General features: G+C 41.6%; 2 protein-coding genes across 3 annotated transcripts; one reads left to right on the forward strand and one right to left on the reverse strand.

Annotated features, from left to right (window-relative positions):
- Positions 1–8848, forward strand: rwdd1 (RWD domain containing 1). Its single transcript, NM_001160642.2, is given in 6 exon segments — positions 1–141; positions 560–625; positions 806–936; positions 4670–4952; positions 8031–8093; positions 8245–8848. Coding segments are annotated over 6 exon segments (729 nt in total). The 5' UTR covers positions 1–68; the 3' UTR covers positions 8358–8848.
- Positions 8849–10650: 1802 nt separating this feature from the next.
- On the reverse strand, positions 10651–17082 carry LOC110485095 (amine sulfotransferase). Of its 2 annotated transcripts, none has more exons than XM_021556158.3 (7): positions 16641–17082; positions 15250–15411; positions 13183–13391; positions 12667–12793; positions 12307–12401; positions 12012–12192; positions 10651–11385 (listed from the first exon to the last, which is right to left on the reverse strand). In XM_021556158.3, the coding sequence occupies exons 1-7, from the start codon at positions 16666–16668 to the stop codon at positions 11252–11254; spliced, it is 936 nt and encodes a 311-aa protein (XP_021411833.3). In that variant the 5' UTR covers positions 16669–17082; the 3' UTR covers positions 10651–11251. The 2 variants fall into 2 exon arrangements, with proteins under 2 accessions (XP_021411833.3, XP_021411835.1); XM_021556160.3 differs by having other exon boundaries at positions 16830–16931.
- Between the last annotated feature and the right edge of the window lie 1025 nt (positions 17083–18107).

Consider the following 18107-nt stretch of genomic DNA (forward strand, 5'->3'; position numbering starts at 1 on the left):
GAGCACGCACACGTCTGTGCCCGGTTGGTTAACTTTGCTAGCTCATTGATGGACCATAGTAGAAGAAAATGACAGATTACGCTGAGGAGCAGCGAAACGAGCTGGAAGCTATAGAGTCAATTTACCCGGACTCGTTTACAGGTTAGTTTTCTACGAGTTTGTCTCGGTTGGTTTCCAAGCTGGCAAACGCTTGCTAGCCAGCTGGCTAACGCAGGTTAGCAGTGTGGTGCCAATTTAGCTGGCTAGCTAGCAAGCCAACAACCCTCAATATCTAGGAGAGATTGTTTTAGCTAACGATCACATAATGAAACGCCCTCGATCACCACACACTCAAAGTTAGTCAGTGCCACTGTCCTCTTTAGCTAGCTAAACACACTCAACTGCACTTACAGTGCCATACAGTTAGTCAGGCTCTCCAGCAGGTGAGTTGATCATAGTCAACATCTTCCACTTTTCAATAGCGAAATTATTTTAGAGCAACTTTTTGATTTGTATTAATTTGCATAACAATGATGTGACTGCTCTGCTGACTTTCATATTTGTTTTGGCCCTCCTGTAGTGCTATCAGAGGTGCCCACCAGCTTCACCATCACTGTGACATCGGACGCAGGGGAAAACGATGAAAGTAACCTAACCTATCACTCTCTTTCCCGAGTCTTGTGTAGATCTGTTCAGCTACACTAGCCTGGTCCCATATGACTCGTCAGTCGAGTTGGCTAAAGCACTTACGGATCTGGGACCAGGCTAGGGTTCTACTACATTTATTGTTTGTTTATTTGTTAACCTAATGCCTCTGTTATTGTAGCGATTGAAGTGACTCTACAGTTCACCTATGTGGAGAAGTATCCCGATGAGGTGCCGCTGTGGGAGATATACTCCCAGGAGAACCTGGAGGATTCAGACGCAGAGGGCATCCTCACCTTACTGCAGCAGCAGGTCTGTTACACGCATGTGCACACACTCACTCATAGGGCTGTTACGGTGACTATTACCGAGTCATGATGGCAGTCAAATTCCATGTGACAGTTTAGTCACTGTAATTAGACTTCTCCAAGCTCTGATGCTGCTCATGGTCATTAGTAGCCTACCAAACTTGCTAACTGCCTGGTACTCTGCACTCTATTGTCCCTCAAATCACTGACATCAATGCAAATGTAATTGGAAATCAAATCAAACACTTCATGAGAGCTGATGAGCGCAACATTTCTATAGGCTATGCAATTGCGTGAAAAAACAGAGTAATGGCCTCTAGTAAATAGAGGAGGATCCCATCAGCTTTCTATAGGCTAGACCTACTATATTTATTTCTCAATCTTCCTAATATTAAGCACATTGCTTCTCTTTAAAACAGGAGTATAGCCTACCTGGCTGGCATGAAAATGAACCCCAATAGGGTCCTTCCATTTGCTATTTAAGTGCAAAGATGATGTATTTTTTTTTCCCCGCTGCCCCTGTTTCAAGACCGGTGCATGCATAATGGTCCATTTCAAAACAAATTTCACGCATATTATTTACTATATGTAAAGACTAAATTACATCAAGAATATTGTGATGGGTGACAATATTAGCCTTGTGAATGATGTGGTAAGATGGCGCCGAAGAGGATGGCTGTCGTTTTACATGCCGTAACCAATTGTGCTATTTTGTTCGTTTTTTTGTAATTTTTTTATTTTTCAATTTATTTTGTACATAATGTTGCTGCTACCATCTCTTATGACTGAAAATAACTTCTGGAGATGAGAACTGGGATTACTCACCACGAATTGGAAGAAGCTTTTTCCTTTAACAAGTTCGACGAGAAAGATACACTGCTCCCTCGGGAACAGGCCCAGATCCCCGTCATTTGAGTGAAGAAAAGGAGGAAAAGAGAACGCAGATCAGGCTGCCTTTTAAGAATCCGAAAGCGAGCGAGTGATCTCCCACTGCCATCAATTCTACTTGCTAACATGCAATCATTGAAAAATAAAATTGATGACTTATGATTGCCCTACCAACGGGACATTAAGAACTGTAATATCTTATGTTTCACTCATGGCTGAACGACGACACGGGTAATATAGAACTGGAGGGAGTTTCAATGCACCGGCAGAACAAAGAAGCTACGTCTGGTAAGACGAGGGGTGGGGGTGTGTCTTTTTGTCAATTATAGCTGGTGGGCGATGTCTAATACTAAAGAAGTATTGCACCTTATCGAGGAATTGCACCTTATGATAAGTTGTAGACCACACTATCTACCAATAGTGTATTGTAAGAGTGCATCTATATTATTCGTAGCTGTCAATTTGCCACCACAGACCGATGCTGGCATTAAGACCGCACTCAACCAACTCTAAGGCCATAAGCAAACAAGAAAATGCTCACCCAGAAGTGGCGCTCCTAGTGGCCGGGGACTTTAATGCAGGCAAATTTAAATCAGTTTTGCCAAATATTTACCAGCATGTCACATGTGCAACTAGAGGGGGAAAAAAACTCTAGACCACCTTTACTCCACACACAGAGATGCATACAAAGCTCTCCCCCACCCTCCATTTGGCAAATCTGACCATAATTATATCCTCCGGATTCCTGCTTACAAGCAATGCAGGAAGTAGCAGTGACGCGCACAATACGGAAGTGGTCAAATGATGCGGATGCTATGCTACGGGACTGTTTTGCTAGCACAGACTGGAATATGTTCCGGGATTCATCAAATGGCATTGAGGAGTATACCACCTCAGTCAACAGCTTCATCAATAAGTGCATCGACGACGGCGTCCCCACAGTGACCGTATGTACAGTTGAAGTCAGAAGTTTACATACACCTTAGCCAAATAGATTTAAACTCAGTTTTTCACAATTCCTGACATTCAATCCTAGTAAAAATTCCCTGTCTTAGGTCAGTTAGGATCACCACTTTATTTCAAGAATGTGAAATGTCATAATAGTAGTGATTTATTTCAGCTTTTATTTCTTTCATCACATTCCCAGTGGGTCAGAAGTTTACATACACTCAATTAGTATTTGGTAGCATTGCCTTTTGAATTGTTTTACTTGGGTCAAACGTTTCGGGTGGCCTTCCACAAGCTTCCGACAATAAATTGGGTGAATTTTGGCCCATTCCTCCTGACAGAGTCAGGCCTCCTTGCTAGCGCACACCTTTTCAGTTCTGCCCACACATTTTCTATGGGATTGAGGTCAGGGCTTTGTGATGACCACTCCAATACCTTGACTTTGTTGTCCTTATGCAATTTTTGCCACAACTTTGGAAGTATGCTTTGGAAGACCCATTTGTGACCAAGCTTTAACTTTAACTAACTGATGTCTTGAGATGTTGCTTCAATATATCCACATCATTTTATTTCCTCATGATGCCATTTATTTGCCAGGTGCACCAGTCCCTCCTGCAGCAAAGCACCCTCACAACATGATGCTGCCACCCCTGTGCTTCACGGATGGGATGGTGTTCTTTGGCTTGCACACCTCCCCCTTTTTCCTCCAAACATAGCGATGGTCATTATGGCCAAACAGTTCCATTCTTGTTTCATCAGACCAGAGGACATTTCTCCAAAAAGTTTGATATTTATCCCCATGGTTTGCAACTGCTTTTTTTATGGCAGGTTTGGAGCAGTGGCTTCTTCCTTGCTGAGCGGCCTTGCAGGTTATGTCGATATAGGACTCGTTTTACTGTGGATATAGATACTTTTGTACCTCTTTCCTCCAGCATCTTCACAAGGTCCTTTGCTGCTAATCTGGGATTGATTTGCACTTTTCGCACCAAATTACGTTCATCTCTAGGAGACAGAAGGCGTCTCCTTCCTGAGCATTATAACGGCTGCGTGGTCCCATGGTGTTTATACTTGCGTACCATTGTTTGTACAGGTGAACGTGGTACCTTCAGGTGTTTGGACATTTCTCCCAAGGATGAACCAGACTTGTGGAGGTCACAGAAGACATGGACTTTGTTTAGGGGCATCATTATGGCCACACAAAGGGGATGCAGCCGGGAAATTCAAGGCAAATTGTGAAAGAGACTGATGAAGTGTTTACAGCCTGCACAAAAAAAAAAACAAAGCAGAGCTCATGCCTTTCATACAACTTTTTTCATGTCATCTTTAGTTGCATCACGCAACCTTAGAATGTATTAAAAAATCTAAACATATATCACAACTAAAGTTACATAAATACCTCTGAATTAAACATATAGGAGTACCGGTTTCTTTGTTAACCCCTCAACACAGAATAGCCACATGTGCACATTCCCTCAAATAGTTTGGAGAAAATATCCTATCTATTTTATTCAGCTTTGTTTAATTGTATTCTTCATACTTTAAAATAACGCCACGCAATTCGAAGCAAATGCTAAATGAACTAGTGTAGCCCACAGCCATTTGGCATAGCCATTTTTCAAATGTAGATGTTCCAAGGGTCTGCGTCAGTGGCTTGTAGGCTATGCGTGGAAGACGGGAGATGCTAAATGTTTGTTAATTAACGGTCAATTTCCGCGAGACCGGCAGTTATTTGCTTTACAATCACTGGCTAACAGCCCTACTCATTCACTCACTCACGGTCTGTTTCATCATTCTCGCCTTACTGCAGCTCTGTATGTTTGTCCGGCAGTCTCTCTCCGCCTGTCTATTCAGCCTTACTCGGCAATGACAACGCGTACATCTGTGTTTTTACATTTTTCTAGGCTGAGGAAAACCTTGGAATGGTGATGATATTCACCCTAGTTACAGCAGTTCAGGACAAACTGAACGAATTAGTCGACGAGATAAAAAACAGAAGAGAGGAAGAGAAGAGGCGAAAAGAGGAGGCAGCGGAGGAGGCTGAGAAGGTGCTCTTCCAAGGAACAGTGGTCACCATCGAGAACTTCCTGTCATGGAAAGCCAAGTTTGAGCTGGAGATGGCTGAGTTGAGGAGGAAACGGCAGAAAGAGGAGGAACAACAGCAGGCTGGAAAGATTAAACTCACAGGTATGCGTCTACCCCCCAAACCCCTCTTCATCCCCAGCCAAGAGCCATCTGGATTAGGGTTAAATGGCGGGAACCTGGTTACTGAGATTTACTGGGATTTACAGCCCAAAATCACTCCCTTTTCCCAGGATCAATAACTGCGAGACACTGGTAAATATATTAAATTAGTTATACGAACAGCTTGGCTTGAAATGGAACTGTTAAATTATATGCAATGTCTAAATCTGGCTTCTCTACGGCCTCTATGATAAATCATGCGTGCTCAGGGTGGGGACAGACAGCCCATTTTAGTATGGAGCACAGTTCACAATGCATGTAGACCTATCATCTCATCATGGTAACTTTTCTTCTAGTGACAGGTACATTTGCATAGTCTATGCTTCAGTAATATAAAGACCAAATACATGTCTAATTTACCCATCTCCATCTGGCTTCTTTTTTTTTTTTTTTTTCAGGCCGTTTTAAAACAGCAGCTATCTCGAATATCATTGCTTTAAATCAGTGCACTTTGTCAGTCTCTCTCTCCATCAACGTCATTTAAATTGCATCCAAAATAGATAATCCTGTTCTAGATGTCTTAGCCTACCTCTTTCAGGTAATACATTCAATTCAGTATTAGCCTTATATTTAGCTAATTAATGATGGGTTATGCATAATAATCTTCTAACTTATAGCCTCGGTCTCTTGCGCAATAAGCACTCATCAGTGTTCCACTGGCCCCTCTCCTTTCCCATGCAGGAAAAGCTAGACTGGAATAGCTTGCTGGACATGATTTTTCATAGTATTTCTTATACCAATAGACTATTCGGAGACGGAAGCTCTTGTTTACTGAAAGTTGAATGCAGCAGCCAATAAAACTCACGGGTAGTTTGAAATAATAGTCAATGTGTGATGCCTGTAGACTATAGAAGTTATTTGTTCAGACCCATAGCCATTCAGTCTTTGAAGTGAAAGCCTTCTACATCTAATTCTAGTCCTGTATTATTCAAGGATGTCTTTAGAATGAAGATAATGCCAACTTTAACTGTTGAAAGTGAGGAAGGATTGAATCAACAAGAAGTAGGCTAATAACATTTGGGGAAATATTATGAAAGGTGTATATATGCGTCAGCCTACTAATTATACAAACAGACCCTATTATATTTCGATCAAATTCGCTAGCCTATACTTGTACATTTTACTGAGCAGCACATGCGGCCTACAATGTATTTTAATGTATGGCTCATCAGGCTCAGGTAGCATCAGGCTTGAATTTTCAATAAAATCCAGACAGGCCTATTTATATGCTTTTGAATGGCACTTCCAGTTTTGGCGGGAAATACCTGGTTACCGGTAGAGAAATGATTTATTCTCAGGATGGAACATTTGGAAAATACCTGGAAAATATTAAACCCTAATCTGGATGCTACATCTCCGCCATCATGTACAGTCAAAACAGGAACTCAAGTGCTTCAAGTTTCTGCATTTCTTTTATTTAACCAGGAGAAGTCCATTGAGTCTCTTTTAACAGGGAGACCTGGTCAAGAAAGCGGCAGCAGTCAATACAACATTACAAAATGTAAAACATACAATCAGCACAACACGATCCGGCCTACAGGAAACATTTACACTCCTCCTGAACATAGATAGTTAGTTAATTACATGCCTCTAGTGCACAGTAGGAAAAGGTAGTCCTAACTTGGTAATGGCCCTGGGGACTTTAAGTAGCAACCATATTGAAGACCATGTCTGTAACTGCTAGTGGTGAAGGAGAGCAGGCTACAGAGGTAGAGGGAGTTTGCCCAGAAGGACTTTATATTAGAGGTCGACCGATTTTTATGATTTTTCAACGCCGATACCGATTTATTGGACGACCAAAAAAGCCGATATCGATTTAATCGGCCAATTTTTTAAAAATTTTTTTATATATATTTTTTTTTAAACATTTTTATTTTGTTTCATTATTTGTAATAATGACAATTACGACAATACTGAATTACCACTTAACTCAATATAATACATCAATAAAATCAATTTAGCCTCAAATAAATAATGAAACATGTTCAATTTGGCTTAAATAATGCAAAAACAAAGTGTTGGAGAAGAAAGTAAAAGTCCAATATGTGCCATGTAAGAACAATAACGTTTAAGTTCCTTGCTCAACATATGAAAGCTGGTGGTTCCTTTTAACATGAGTCTTCAATATTCTCAGGTAAGAAGTTTTAGGTTGTAGTTATTATAGGACTATTTCCCTCTATACCATTATTTCATCAACCTTTGACTATTGGATGTTCTTATAGGCACTTTAATATTGCCAGTGTAACAGTATAGCTTCCTTCCCTCTCCTCGCTTTTCCCTGGGCTCGAACCAGGAACACAATGACAACAGCCACCCTCGTAGCAGCATTACCCATGCAGAGCAAGGGGAACAACTACTAGAAGGCTCAGAGCGAGTGACGTTTGAAACGCTATTAGCACGCGCTAACTAGCAAGCCTTTTCACATTGGTTACACCCGCCTCATCTCGGGAGTTGATAGGCTTGAAGTCATAAACGGCGCAATGCTTGACGCACAATGAAAAGCTGCTGGCAAAACGCACGAAAATGCTGTTTGAATGAATGTTTGTTTTTTAAGATAAGTTTAATGCTAGCTAGCAACTTAACTTGGTTTACTGCATTCGCATAACAGGCAGTCTCCTTGTGGAGTGCAACGAGAGAGAGGCAGGTCGTTATTGCGTTGGACTAGTTAACTGTAAGGTTGCAAGATTGGGTCCCCGAGCTGACAAGGTGGAAATCTGTCGTTTTGCCCCTGAACAAGGCAGTTAACCCACCGTTCCTAGGCAGTCATTGAAAATAAGAATGTGTTCTTAACTGACTTGCCTAGTTAAATAAAGGTATTTAAAAAATACAGATTTCCGATTGATATGAGAACTTGAAATCAGCCCTAATTAATCGGTCGACCTCTACTTTATATGAACACATACCAATGTAGCTGTCAGTGCATGTAAAGTGAGGTCCAGTCCACCATTTGAGACAAGGTTCTCAATGGTTGGTGAGCGTCTTGGCATTTGTACATGATTAACACTTTTTTTTCTCTACCAGGAAAAAAGCTATTTGAGACCGATCACAATCTTGACACATCAGATATACAGTTCCTGGAAGATTGTAAGTATAGCGGAGTTATACAACTGTAGTGTGTGTGTGTGTGTGTTTGTGCGCGTTTGCCTCAGTATGTCTGAGGTAAGAGAAGTATGGTGATTAGCGAGGGGGATCTGTAAAAGGTTGTACAATGACTTTGCGCTTCCCTCCCGTTCAGCTGGAAACAGTGTTGAAGTGGACGAGTCCCTCTTCCAGGACCTTGAGGAACTTGACCTGGATGAAGACGACCCTGACTTTGACCCTCTGGCACTGGGCAGTGATGAGGACTGAACTAGGAAGAAGAGAAAGATGCCATGGGCATGTTCCAGGCAGACCTGTTTTCAAATACTATTTATGTTCAATCAAGCCCAGAAGAAAGCATTTGAAATGATTTGAAATAGTATTTGAAACCAGGTCCGGTCCCAGATCATCTTTATTGCAGTCACGTTGCGCTGCACAGATTTCAGATCCCCCAATGCCTGGAGAAGTGTTTTGCATCTCAGGAACGACATCAATGAGATATAGAATTAGTCTGAGATGCGCAGCACGACTAATATTTACGACTTTGAACGCAACCGATACTAACAGGAGGGGATCATCACAGGAAGGGGAGTCACAGTATCTGACCAAGCACAGAGAAGACAACCAATAACTCCCACATTTGTTCTAAACATGAACTATAACTCCAGTTGACTGTAAACACAGAATCACCTCAAGGCATTTATAAACCCTTGTCAATGAGTTGATTTATACCCGGATGCCATTAAAGATGCACTATGCAGAAATCTCTTCACCATTTCCTGGTCACAAATATTCTAGTTTGCTTAATTTCAGTTTGACAAAACAAGTATAGTGTAGAGAATCATTGTACCATCTAAACCTCTGTGACATGTCTTTTCCATAAACAAAAATCTTGCCAGTAGTTTGAAGCTGGTGTACAAAACAAAAGATACTTAAACAGGTAGCATAGAAATAGCTCACATAGAACAGTCTGCCTCTTTCTTAGACTTGCTTTCGATGAGTGAATTGTTTTAAGTACTTTTCTTGGATGTGGGGGACTAAGGACTTTACATTGCCATCTAGATAATCTGAATGTGGAAAAATAGGGAATAGGTGCTTGCCGGCTTGGAATTCACAAGGCAGTTGTAGAAACCCTGACTGGTCCACAGAGGGCAGCAGCACTTTGTTACGGAACATAACCTTAAAGACTGGTTGAATTCACTGTTTCCTTATTCTATCACCATATAGCTAAAATGAGACAAGACAATTGATTTTAAAAATATATATTTCAATTCTTTAAACTTTATGAATATGTTTTTTATACATTAACTGACTGAAACTGTGGGTACAGCGCATGAGAAGTTACTGTACACTTGCAAAACTATTTTTCCCTCTGTAAAATAGATAACTTAATATACATTTTGGATTGATGGCTACTACACTGAACCAAAATATAAATGCAACAATTTCAAAGATTTTACTGAGTTACAGTTCATATAAGTAAATCAGTTGAAAAATTCATTAGGCCCTAATCTATGGATTTGCATGACTGGGAATACAGAGAAGATTCTGTTGGTCACAGATACCTTCAAAAGGTAAGGGTGTGGATCAGACAACCAGTCAGTATCTGGTATGACCATTTGCCTCAGAGCAACATCTTCGCATAGTTGATCAGGCTGTTGATTGTGGCCTTCGGAATGTTGTCCCACTTCTTTTCAATAGCTGTGGATATTAGCAGGAACTGGAACACGCTGTCATATGTTGATCCAGAGCATCCCAAACATGCTCAACAGTTGACATGTCTGGTGAGTATGCAGGCCATGGAAGAACTGGGACATTTTCAACTTCCAGGAATGAAAATCCTTGCAACATGGGGCTGTGTATTATCATGCTGAAACATGAGGTGATGGCGGTGGATGAATGGCATGACAATAGACCTCAGGATCTTGTAATGGTATCTCTGTGCATTCAAATTGCCATCGATAAAATGTAATTATGTTTGTTGTCTGTAGTTTATGCCTGCCCATACCATAACCCCACCGTGGGGCACTCTGTTCGCAACGTTGACATCGGCAAACCACTCAACGCCACATATGCTGTCTGCCCAGTACAATTGAAACAGATTAATTTGTGAAGAGCACACTTCTCCAGCATGCCAGTGGCCATCGAAAATGAGCATTTGCCACAGAGGTTGGTTATGATGCCAAACTGCAGTCAGGTCAAGAAACTGGTTGGGACACAGATGTGTTTCCCCGAGATGATTTCTGACAGTGTGCAGAATTTCTTTGGTTGGCTGGTCTCGGACGATCCCGCAGGTGAAGAAGCCGGATGTGGAGGTCCTGGGCTGGCGTGGTTATGCATGGTGTGAGGTCAGTTGGACGTACTGCCAAATTCTCTAAAACGGAGGTGTCTTATGGTAGAGAAATTAACATTCAACAGCTCTGGTGGATATTCCTGCAGTCAGCATGCCAATTGCACACTCCCTCAACTTGAGACAGGTGGATGGATTATCTTGGCAAATGGAAAAATGCTCACCAACAGGGATGTAAACACATTTGTGCAATGAATAACAGAAGAAATAAGCTTTTTGTGTGTATGGAAAATTTCTGGCATCTTTTATTTCAACTCATGAAACATTTTTGTTCAGTATAACTAGCTTATTAAGTTATCTAGGGTTACTTGTAACCAAGGCAGTGTTTTTTTCTGGATTAATAATGGGCTTAGGTGGTGGACGTGGCAGGGGCATGAATTTTAGAGAACATTTTAGAGACCCTCATCTTCGCCGTTTTAAAGCAAATTCCCTGCGATTCTATGCATTTTGCGATGGCTAATTCTGTGTTATTTTGCTCAAACATGAAATATGTAGTGCTAAATTAATTATTTGAGGGATTTTTCAATTGGCCCTGACTTTCTGACTTTCTAGTATTTATTTAGGTGACAGTTTTCAAAGGTTATTTTATGTAAGGGATAAATGCCCACATTCTGTACATCATAAACAAGTATTCAACAATGCTGTGGTATAAAAAAAGGCATTTAGTCATTTAAGTTTACAGTAAAAGCGTTTTTCCATCCTAAAAAAAATGTTTTTTCTTTTTACACTATTTGGACTTAGGTGACCTGAAAAAATGCTTAGGGGGCCCGCCCAAGGATTAAAAACATCCCTGCAAGACGTGACTAGGATGTCATCACGTGACACTAGTGATGTCATTGATGTCCCAAGCAAAAGAGAGGGGCAGGTCCTTCATCTTCTCCTGGAAGACACTGTCAAATCTCTCGCTCTGTGCAACAGTGAAATGGTTCTTCCAGTCCCCAATGGTCCCTGTCAGAGTGTGGATGGAAATCAGTCAATGTAAAAATAGTATTAAAAGGGCAATTCCACCATTTTCATTATCTCCAGCATAATACATACAGTATGTGAAAATGGCACATTTCGTATCTAAACATCTAAGGTTAAAGTTCTACCCGAGAACATCAAACACTAGGAGATTCGCGGTGACGTGCGGAGCAAGAAAATACCCTTCCTCTGGCTAGAAACTTGTTGTAAATCACAGTTTCTTACTTTTAATCCTATCCTGTGATGTCACAGATTTTAAAAAGAATAGGACATTAGCTTTTTAACTCACCATTTTCACATATGTAGACACAGGTATGATTCCAGAGATCATGAATATGAGGTTGAAAAGTGGCAGAATTGCCCTATAAAATCAAAAAGTATCAATTTAATTGTTCTTTAGGTTTGCACAGATTATAATCCGGATGGTTGTATATCTATCGGAACATTGGTTCAGTGTAAATGTGTGGGGGCCTGGTGTTACAAGTACAGTACTGTAAGGCCTTTGTGGTTGCCCTTGGCTTGATTAAGGCTGAAAGCTTGTGCAATCCTCATACCAAAGTGTATTGATTCTGTTATCACATTATATTATGACTTAGGTGTGACGGGCATACCTTTCCTCATAAACGTGCCCTTGTTGTGGTCAAGCAGGGAGTCGGGCACCGTCTTGTAGTTAGCCTGCGGGTTCTGTTTCATGGTTCTAAAGGTGCTGTGTTCCACCACACTGGCCATCTGCTCCTCTGTCAAATCCTTCCCTAGAAACCTGCACATCCTCTCCACCATGGAGCGCAGGTCCTGCAACACACACACCGTTCATGCTTTGAGACTCATGTAAACTCACAAGCCAACTCCGAGTACAGGACAGGATGGACAAGTAGATGGACAGGTAGGTTTTGCCACCATTGGTACCTTGATCATCTCTTCATATGTGATGTACAGGAAGTTCATGTTGTCTCTATTAGCGTACCACGTCTTGATGTGCTCAAACCAACAGTTCCCAAAAACTGCAACACACACAGCAAAGACTCAAATGGATGCTTCATACCCAGCCTACCACCATGAAAGCACAGCTGAACCTAAGGATACTACAGATGAAAGTGTTTAGAAGGCTTTCGACATCATTCATTTAAAAATAATCACAATTAACTGACTTAACTGTAAGCGTAACGCATTGTTGGCTAGTCCCCATAGAAAAAAAATACTTGGCTTTGCACATCATGTACGATATTCATAGTCCTTAATAGGACCAAAGGCACACATTCTACTTACCTTTCCCTTCCATGAATTTCTCAAAGAAATCATTGAAGTCCTTCGGTGTCTCCAGCATGGCTGCATATTTGTGGAAGTGGTAATAGGACACGAGAACATCCTTAGGGTTTCTGGCCACATAGATCACCTTAGGGAAGCAAGATCATACTGCATAGCAATAGATTGTCTACAAAAAACGATCCATCAATATCAGTGGTAATAATTTAATGAAAGTAATCCTGAAGGTAATGACAAATAGTGAAAATAGACTTCGGGTAACACTTAATTTAAAGCCTGCAGGTATTATGCATTCTAAGACTTATGATAAGCATGTATACTGACCATTTAGAGTATTTTGATACACAGAGATATAAAATATTAAAAGCCTTATAAGGCATTAAAAAGGCTCATACATAACAAGTAATAAAGCATTATACATGCAGGCTAACACCAATACCAAAGTGCTAATTATGCTAAGTGCTAATACCACAGAATAATACCCAAGTGTTACCAAAATTTGCCTTGCATTCCACTGACCTTTCCCCTCTTTTGTCTGATGGCGAGAGGCATGAACTTGTACTGCAGGTGGGTGACCCGTAGCCTGGGGGAAGGGGTAGCGTTAAACTCCTTCTCACTACCAATCAGCTCGATCCATGGGACGCGCTGCGCGTTGAGATGCTCTGTGTTTGGAGTGACGTCCCCTTTGGCTTCTATCAGAGTCAGAATCTGCTGCATCCAGATCGTCCCTGTCAATCACAGGTCACCCAGAGGTAATTTCAATTCAATTTAAACTTCAATGTCAGTCCTACCATACAATGTACAATACTGGATAGCTTGGCCCTTTCACCTCACTGCACTACCTTGATTTGATAACACCCACACACTGTTTAACTGACAATTCAGGGGTTATTTTTATTGGGGAAAATGTAGTGAACTTTTGTTTCTCAGGGATTTTACACTAAAAAGTATGTGGACACCTGCTCGTCGAACATCTCAATCCAAAATGGGCATTCATTTGGAGTTGGTCCCCCCTTTGCTGCTATAACAGCCTCCACTCTTTGGGGAAGACGTTCCACTAGATGTTGGAACATTGCTGCAGGGACTTGCATTCATTCAGCCACAAGAGCCTTAGTGAGGTTGGGCACTGATGTTTGCCAATTAGGCCTGGCTTGCAGTCGGCGTTCCAATTCATCCCAAAGGTGTTCGTTGGGGTTGAGGTCAGGGTTCTGTGAAGGCCAGTCAAGTTCTTCTGCACCGATCTCGTCAAACCATTCTGTATGGACCTTGCTTTGTGCACGGGGTATTGTCATGCTGAAACAGGAGAGGGCCTTCCCAAACTGTTGCCACAAAGTTGGAAGCATAGAATCGTCTACAATGTTATTGTACGCTGTAGGGTTAAGATTTCCTTCCACTGGAACTAAGGAGCCTGGCCCGAACTATGAAAAACAGCCCAATACCATTATTCCTCCTCCACCAAACTTTACAGTTTGCACTATGCATTGGGTCAGGTTGCGGTCTCCTGGGATCCGACAAACTCAGATTCGTCCGTCGGACTGCCAGATGGTGAAGTGTGATTCATAACTCCAGAGAAGGTGTTTCCACTAATCCAGAGTCCAATGGCGGTGAGCTTTACACCACTCCAGCCGACGCTTGGCATTGCACACAAGTCTAAGATCACCATGCGCAACTACTCGGCCATGAAAACCCATTTCATGTTGCTCCCGACTAACAGTTTCTGTGCTGATGTTGCTTCCAGAGGCAGTGTGGGACTCGGTAGTGAGTGTTGCAACCGAGGACAGACGATTTTTAATGCGCTACGTGCTTCAGCACTCGGCGGTCCCGTTCTGTGAGCTTGTGTGGCCTACTACTTCGCAGCTGAGACGTTTCCACTTCACAATAACAGTTGACCGGGGAAACTCTAGCATGGCAGAAATTTGACGAACTGACTTGTTGGAAAGGTGGCATCCTATGATGGCGCCACGTTGAAAGTCACTGAGCTCCTCAGTAAAGCCATTCTACTGCCAATGTTTGTCTATGACGGTTGCATGGTGGTGTTTGATTTTATTCACCTGTCAGCAACTGGTGTGGCTGAAATAGCCAAATCCACTAATTTGTATATATAGTGTATTTGAATGTGGACATTGTCCTGCCTACCATCACTGTGCTACTCCTGCTCTGATACGATGCTTATGGGACATCAGTCTGATACGATGCTTATGGGACATCGGTCTGATACACTTTAATCTAGCCTGGTTTAAACCATTGTTTTCAGCCAAGGGGAGAATAACAGGGCATGGCAGCATTCCACCTAATGTAAGGATGCGGGCAGGATTCTGCGCAGGGAGATTAGCGAAAATACCAGTTGTTGGCTTAAAACAACTAGGACATTTCTTTCACTTATCTGGGCTGCTGGACTGATACAGGTCGAGAACAGAGCCCATTAACAGATAAGCAAAGTAAACTCGCTGAACGAGATCTACTCAGTTGAGCTGAAACTGTGTAAGAGGATCTTAGAGATAAAAGAGGTATGCAGGAATGTTTTTTAAAAGTGGTAATCAACTGGGTATTCTAGGTAAGTACATCCATGCTGTCTCCAGTATTCACCTGACTTGGGATAAGTGACGGCGAATATGTCGGAGTCTCGGATCTCCCAGTTCTGGATTTGGTCGACCTCGTCGGGAGAGTGGACCCCATTGATCAGGTTGAAGTTCCGGTGAGGAACCAGCATATAGTCCAGAACCTGGGGATCAGTGGAATCCAAAGGATCTGAGAAGACAAGACATAGTCAAAGGCCCACTCATTCAAGCAATCTGGATCTATGTATGTAAGCATTAACACACAACAGGGAATAACGATACACCTCCAGCCGTGTGAGAAGGCACGAGGCCGAAGTCCTACTCATCAAGAGTTGAAACGCTGTGCTTGATTAGACAAAAATCTGAAATAAACACCCAAAAAGCCCAGTAATTAAGGCTGTTATTCCAAACAAATGTTTATATAGCCATCAGATCACAGGGAGCCTGGAGGAAGCCAAGTGGAAATGTTTAAAGGGGAAATCTGGGATTGCAAAAAACAACTGGTAAACAGCTGAGGGTTGGGGCTGGAGAAAAGTAAACATAAACGGAGTCATGGATGCAAGGACTGACCATTAATGATATCAAAATGATAGTTATGAAACCATATAGGGTTTGTTTAGAATAACATTGTTATTCTAAACAAATAACACTATTTTGGGTTCTGGTTGGGTAAAACAGTTGACCTAAACTCACGAGGCATTTACAAGTTATATTCTTCATGAAGCAGCAATGGCTCAAAAGTCCTAAAATGTATGTCACAATCCCAGATTGCCCCTTTAACAAAAGGAGACATTTAATAACATTCAAGTACCTATAAACAAAGCCTGGGTACAAAAAAAAAGTATTCCTATGAAGGACTAGCAAATATTTCAGTAAAGATAAATGGTGGGTTTGCTGTGCAACAATGCAGTTCTAGCTGTAAATCATAGAGGGGCAGAGAGCATGTTGTTCTGTTCACAGGCTGGTCTGAATCACAGGTTTAAAAAAAAGTTGCCTAGTTTGTGTCCATCAAGCTCAAGCCTTGGTCACCATTCATGGTCCTATGTAATCCTTTCTATCTCTTACAGGGTGAGACAGCTCTTGCATGCAACAGTGCATTATTTATATATATATATATATATATATATATATATGCGCCTGTGGACAGTAATGTACACTTCAGATATGCAAACATCTCACTGAGAGGTTCCAAATATGAATACAACAATAACACAATTACGCAACGAAGTATCACACAGAGAAAACAAAGTAATTACTTGTTTCTAACTATGCCACTCAGATTCTGGTTAAACATTCAATTAACATGATAAAATGGCAATACAAGGTTAGGCACTGTATTCTGCAATAGGCAATATAGCAACCTATTTGAACTCCCAACTATACCTCCACGCACTGCACAGAGCGCACAGTATTCCCTACCTGTCTTTGTACGGGTGGAAGTTGTCATTGTATGCCAATGTGACAAAATCCACAGTCGGTGTTGGCTACTATGAAATCCCTGGCCCCAGGTAGTTTTTTGCAGTCAATTAACAACTATTCTTAAAAATAAGGTTTTATGATGGATAGCGGGCAGAGCGAAGTTAAATTCACTCGGTGTCCAATGCCTACCCGAATATCACCTACTGTCCCAAATAGAAGACGCGGAAGACAAACACACGTTTCAGCTGGGTTTTTTATTCGTGTCGTGCTCGAGGAATACTGACCGCCTATACAATTTAAGCGCGTTCGCGCACGCAGCAGTAGGGTTTGTTTTTTTGCGCGGTCGCACCTCAGATTAATTTGCGTTTTTTAAACACAGCGTTACAGACTCCATGCAATATGCCATATTTTGCATCCCCCATGACCGACGAAAAACGGGAAACGATTTTGATTAGGCTACAGAGGAAATCCGGTATTCTTAACTAGTTTGTTTTACTGAGAAAATTAATTGAGAAACGTTTTTGTGAGGCCAAATTATTTTTTGTTTTGTCAACATTTTGTGCACTCACTCTCACACACACACGTTCCACCCTGTGCATCAGAGGTGGCACCACACGTACTAGAGTGGTGTGGTGAAAATGTATTATGGGGCTGTAGTCTTTCCTGTTCTGGTAACCTAACCAGGTAAAACTCAGGACCTTATACGGTATGCCGTGATTCATCTGTTGTATTAAGGTTTAACATGGGCTATGATGGGACCAGAGTTGTTCTAATCAGGTCACATGGTTTAAACAAACTAATGTTCTTGGGGAAGATGAAAATACTGTCAAACTGCAGCAACCTTGTAGTTTACATATTAATTATATTAGGACTTGGGTTGTTTACACAGACAGAGAAAGCAACATGATTGGACAAAGCTTTCTGTATGCGGGTTTGTTGCGTCATATTGTCCCGCCCTATGCAACTCTAGGCCTAATTAAAAATGTACTCAGCCTGTTAGCTATTGTGTTTATTGATTAATTCCAGTTAATCATTTTGGATTGAAAACGCCTAGGTAGTCGAGTCAGTCCAAGTTTGAATATAAACCAAATTTCATCCAATTCACATTTTCTCACAAACAAATTGGCTATAAATACACCAAGTTACTGCTTCCTTCACCCTGGCCAGAGACAGGGCACATAGCAGTGATCAGACTGAACAATTATATTGTTTCCATGCAATACAGCATGTCAGATCGCTAATGTTTAAGTGCATAGGCGGATACATTTACGGAGGAGTTATTTTTTGTGTCTGTCTGGTGTGATGCGTTATCAGGCTTGCTAAATAAATACCAGCGGAAAGTGGAGATTGCCTTAAACTTTGTGCATTGTGCCCAGCCCGCGTGACCTGCGATTTCTGTGAACCTGATTGGTTAAGGCATGCAAAGAGCCTGTAGCAGCGCTCCAGTGTGACTGAAAGAGATCTTGT

Source organism: Oncorhynchus mykiss, chromosome 2 (genome assembly GCF_057628025.1).
Source record: "Oncorhynchus mykiss isolate SJ-2025 chromosome 2, ASM5762802v1, whole genome shotgun sequence".
Lineage (NCBI taxonomy): Eukaryota > Metazoa > Chordata > Actinopteri > Salmoniformes > Salmonidae > Oncorhynchus > Oncorhynchus mykiss.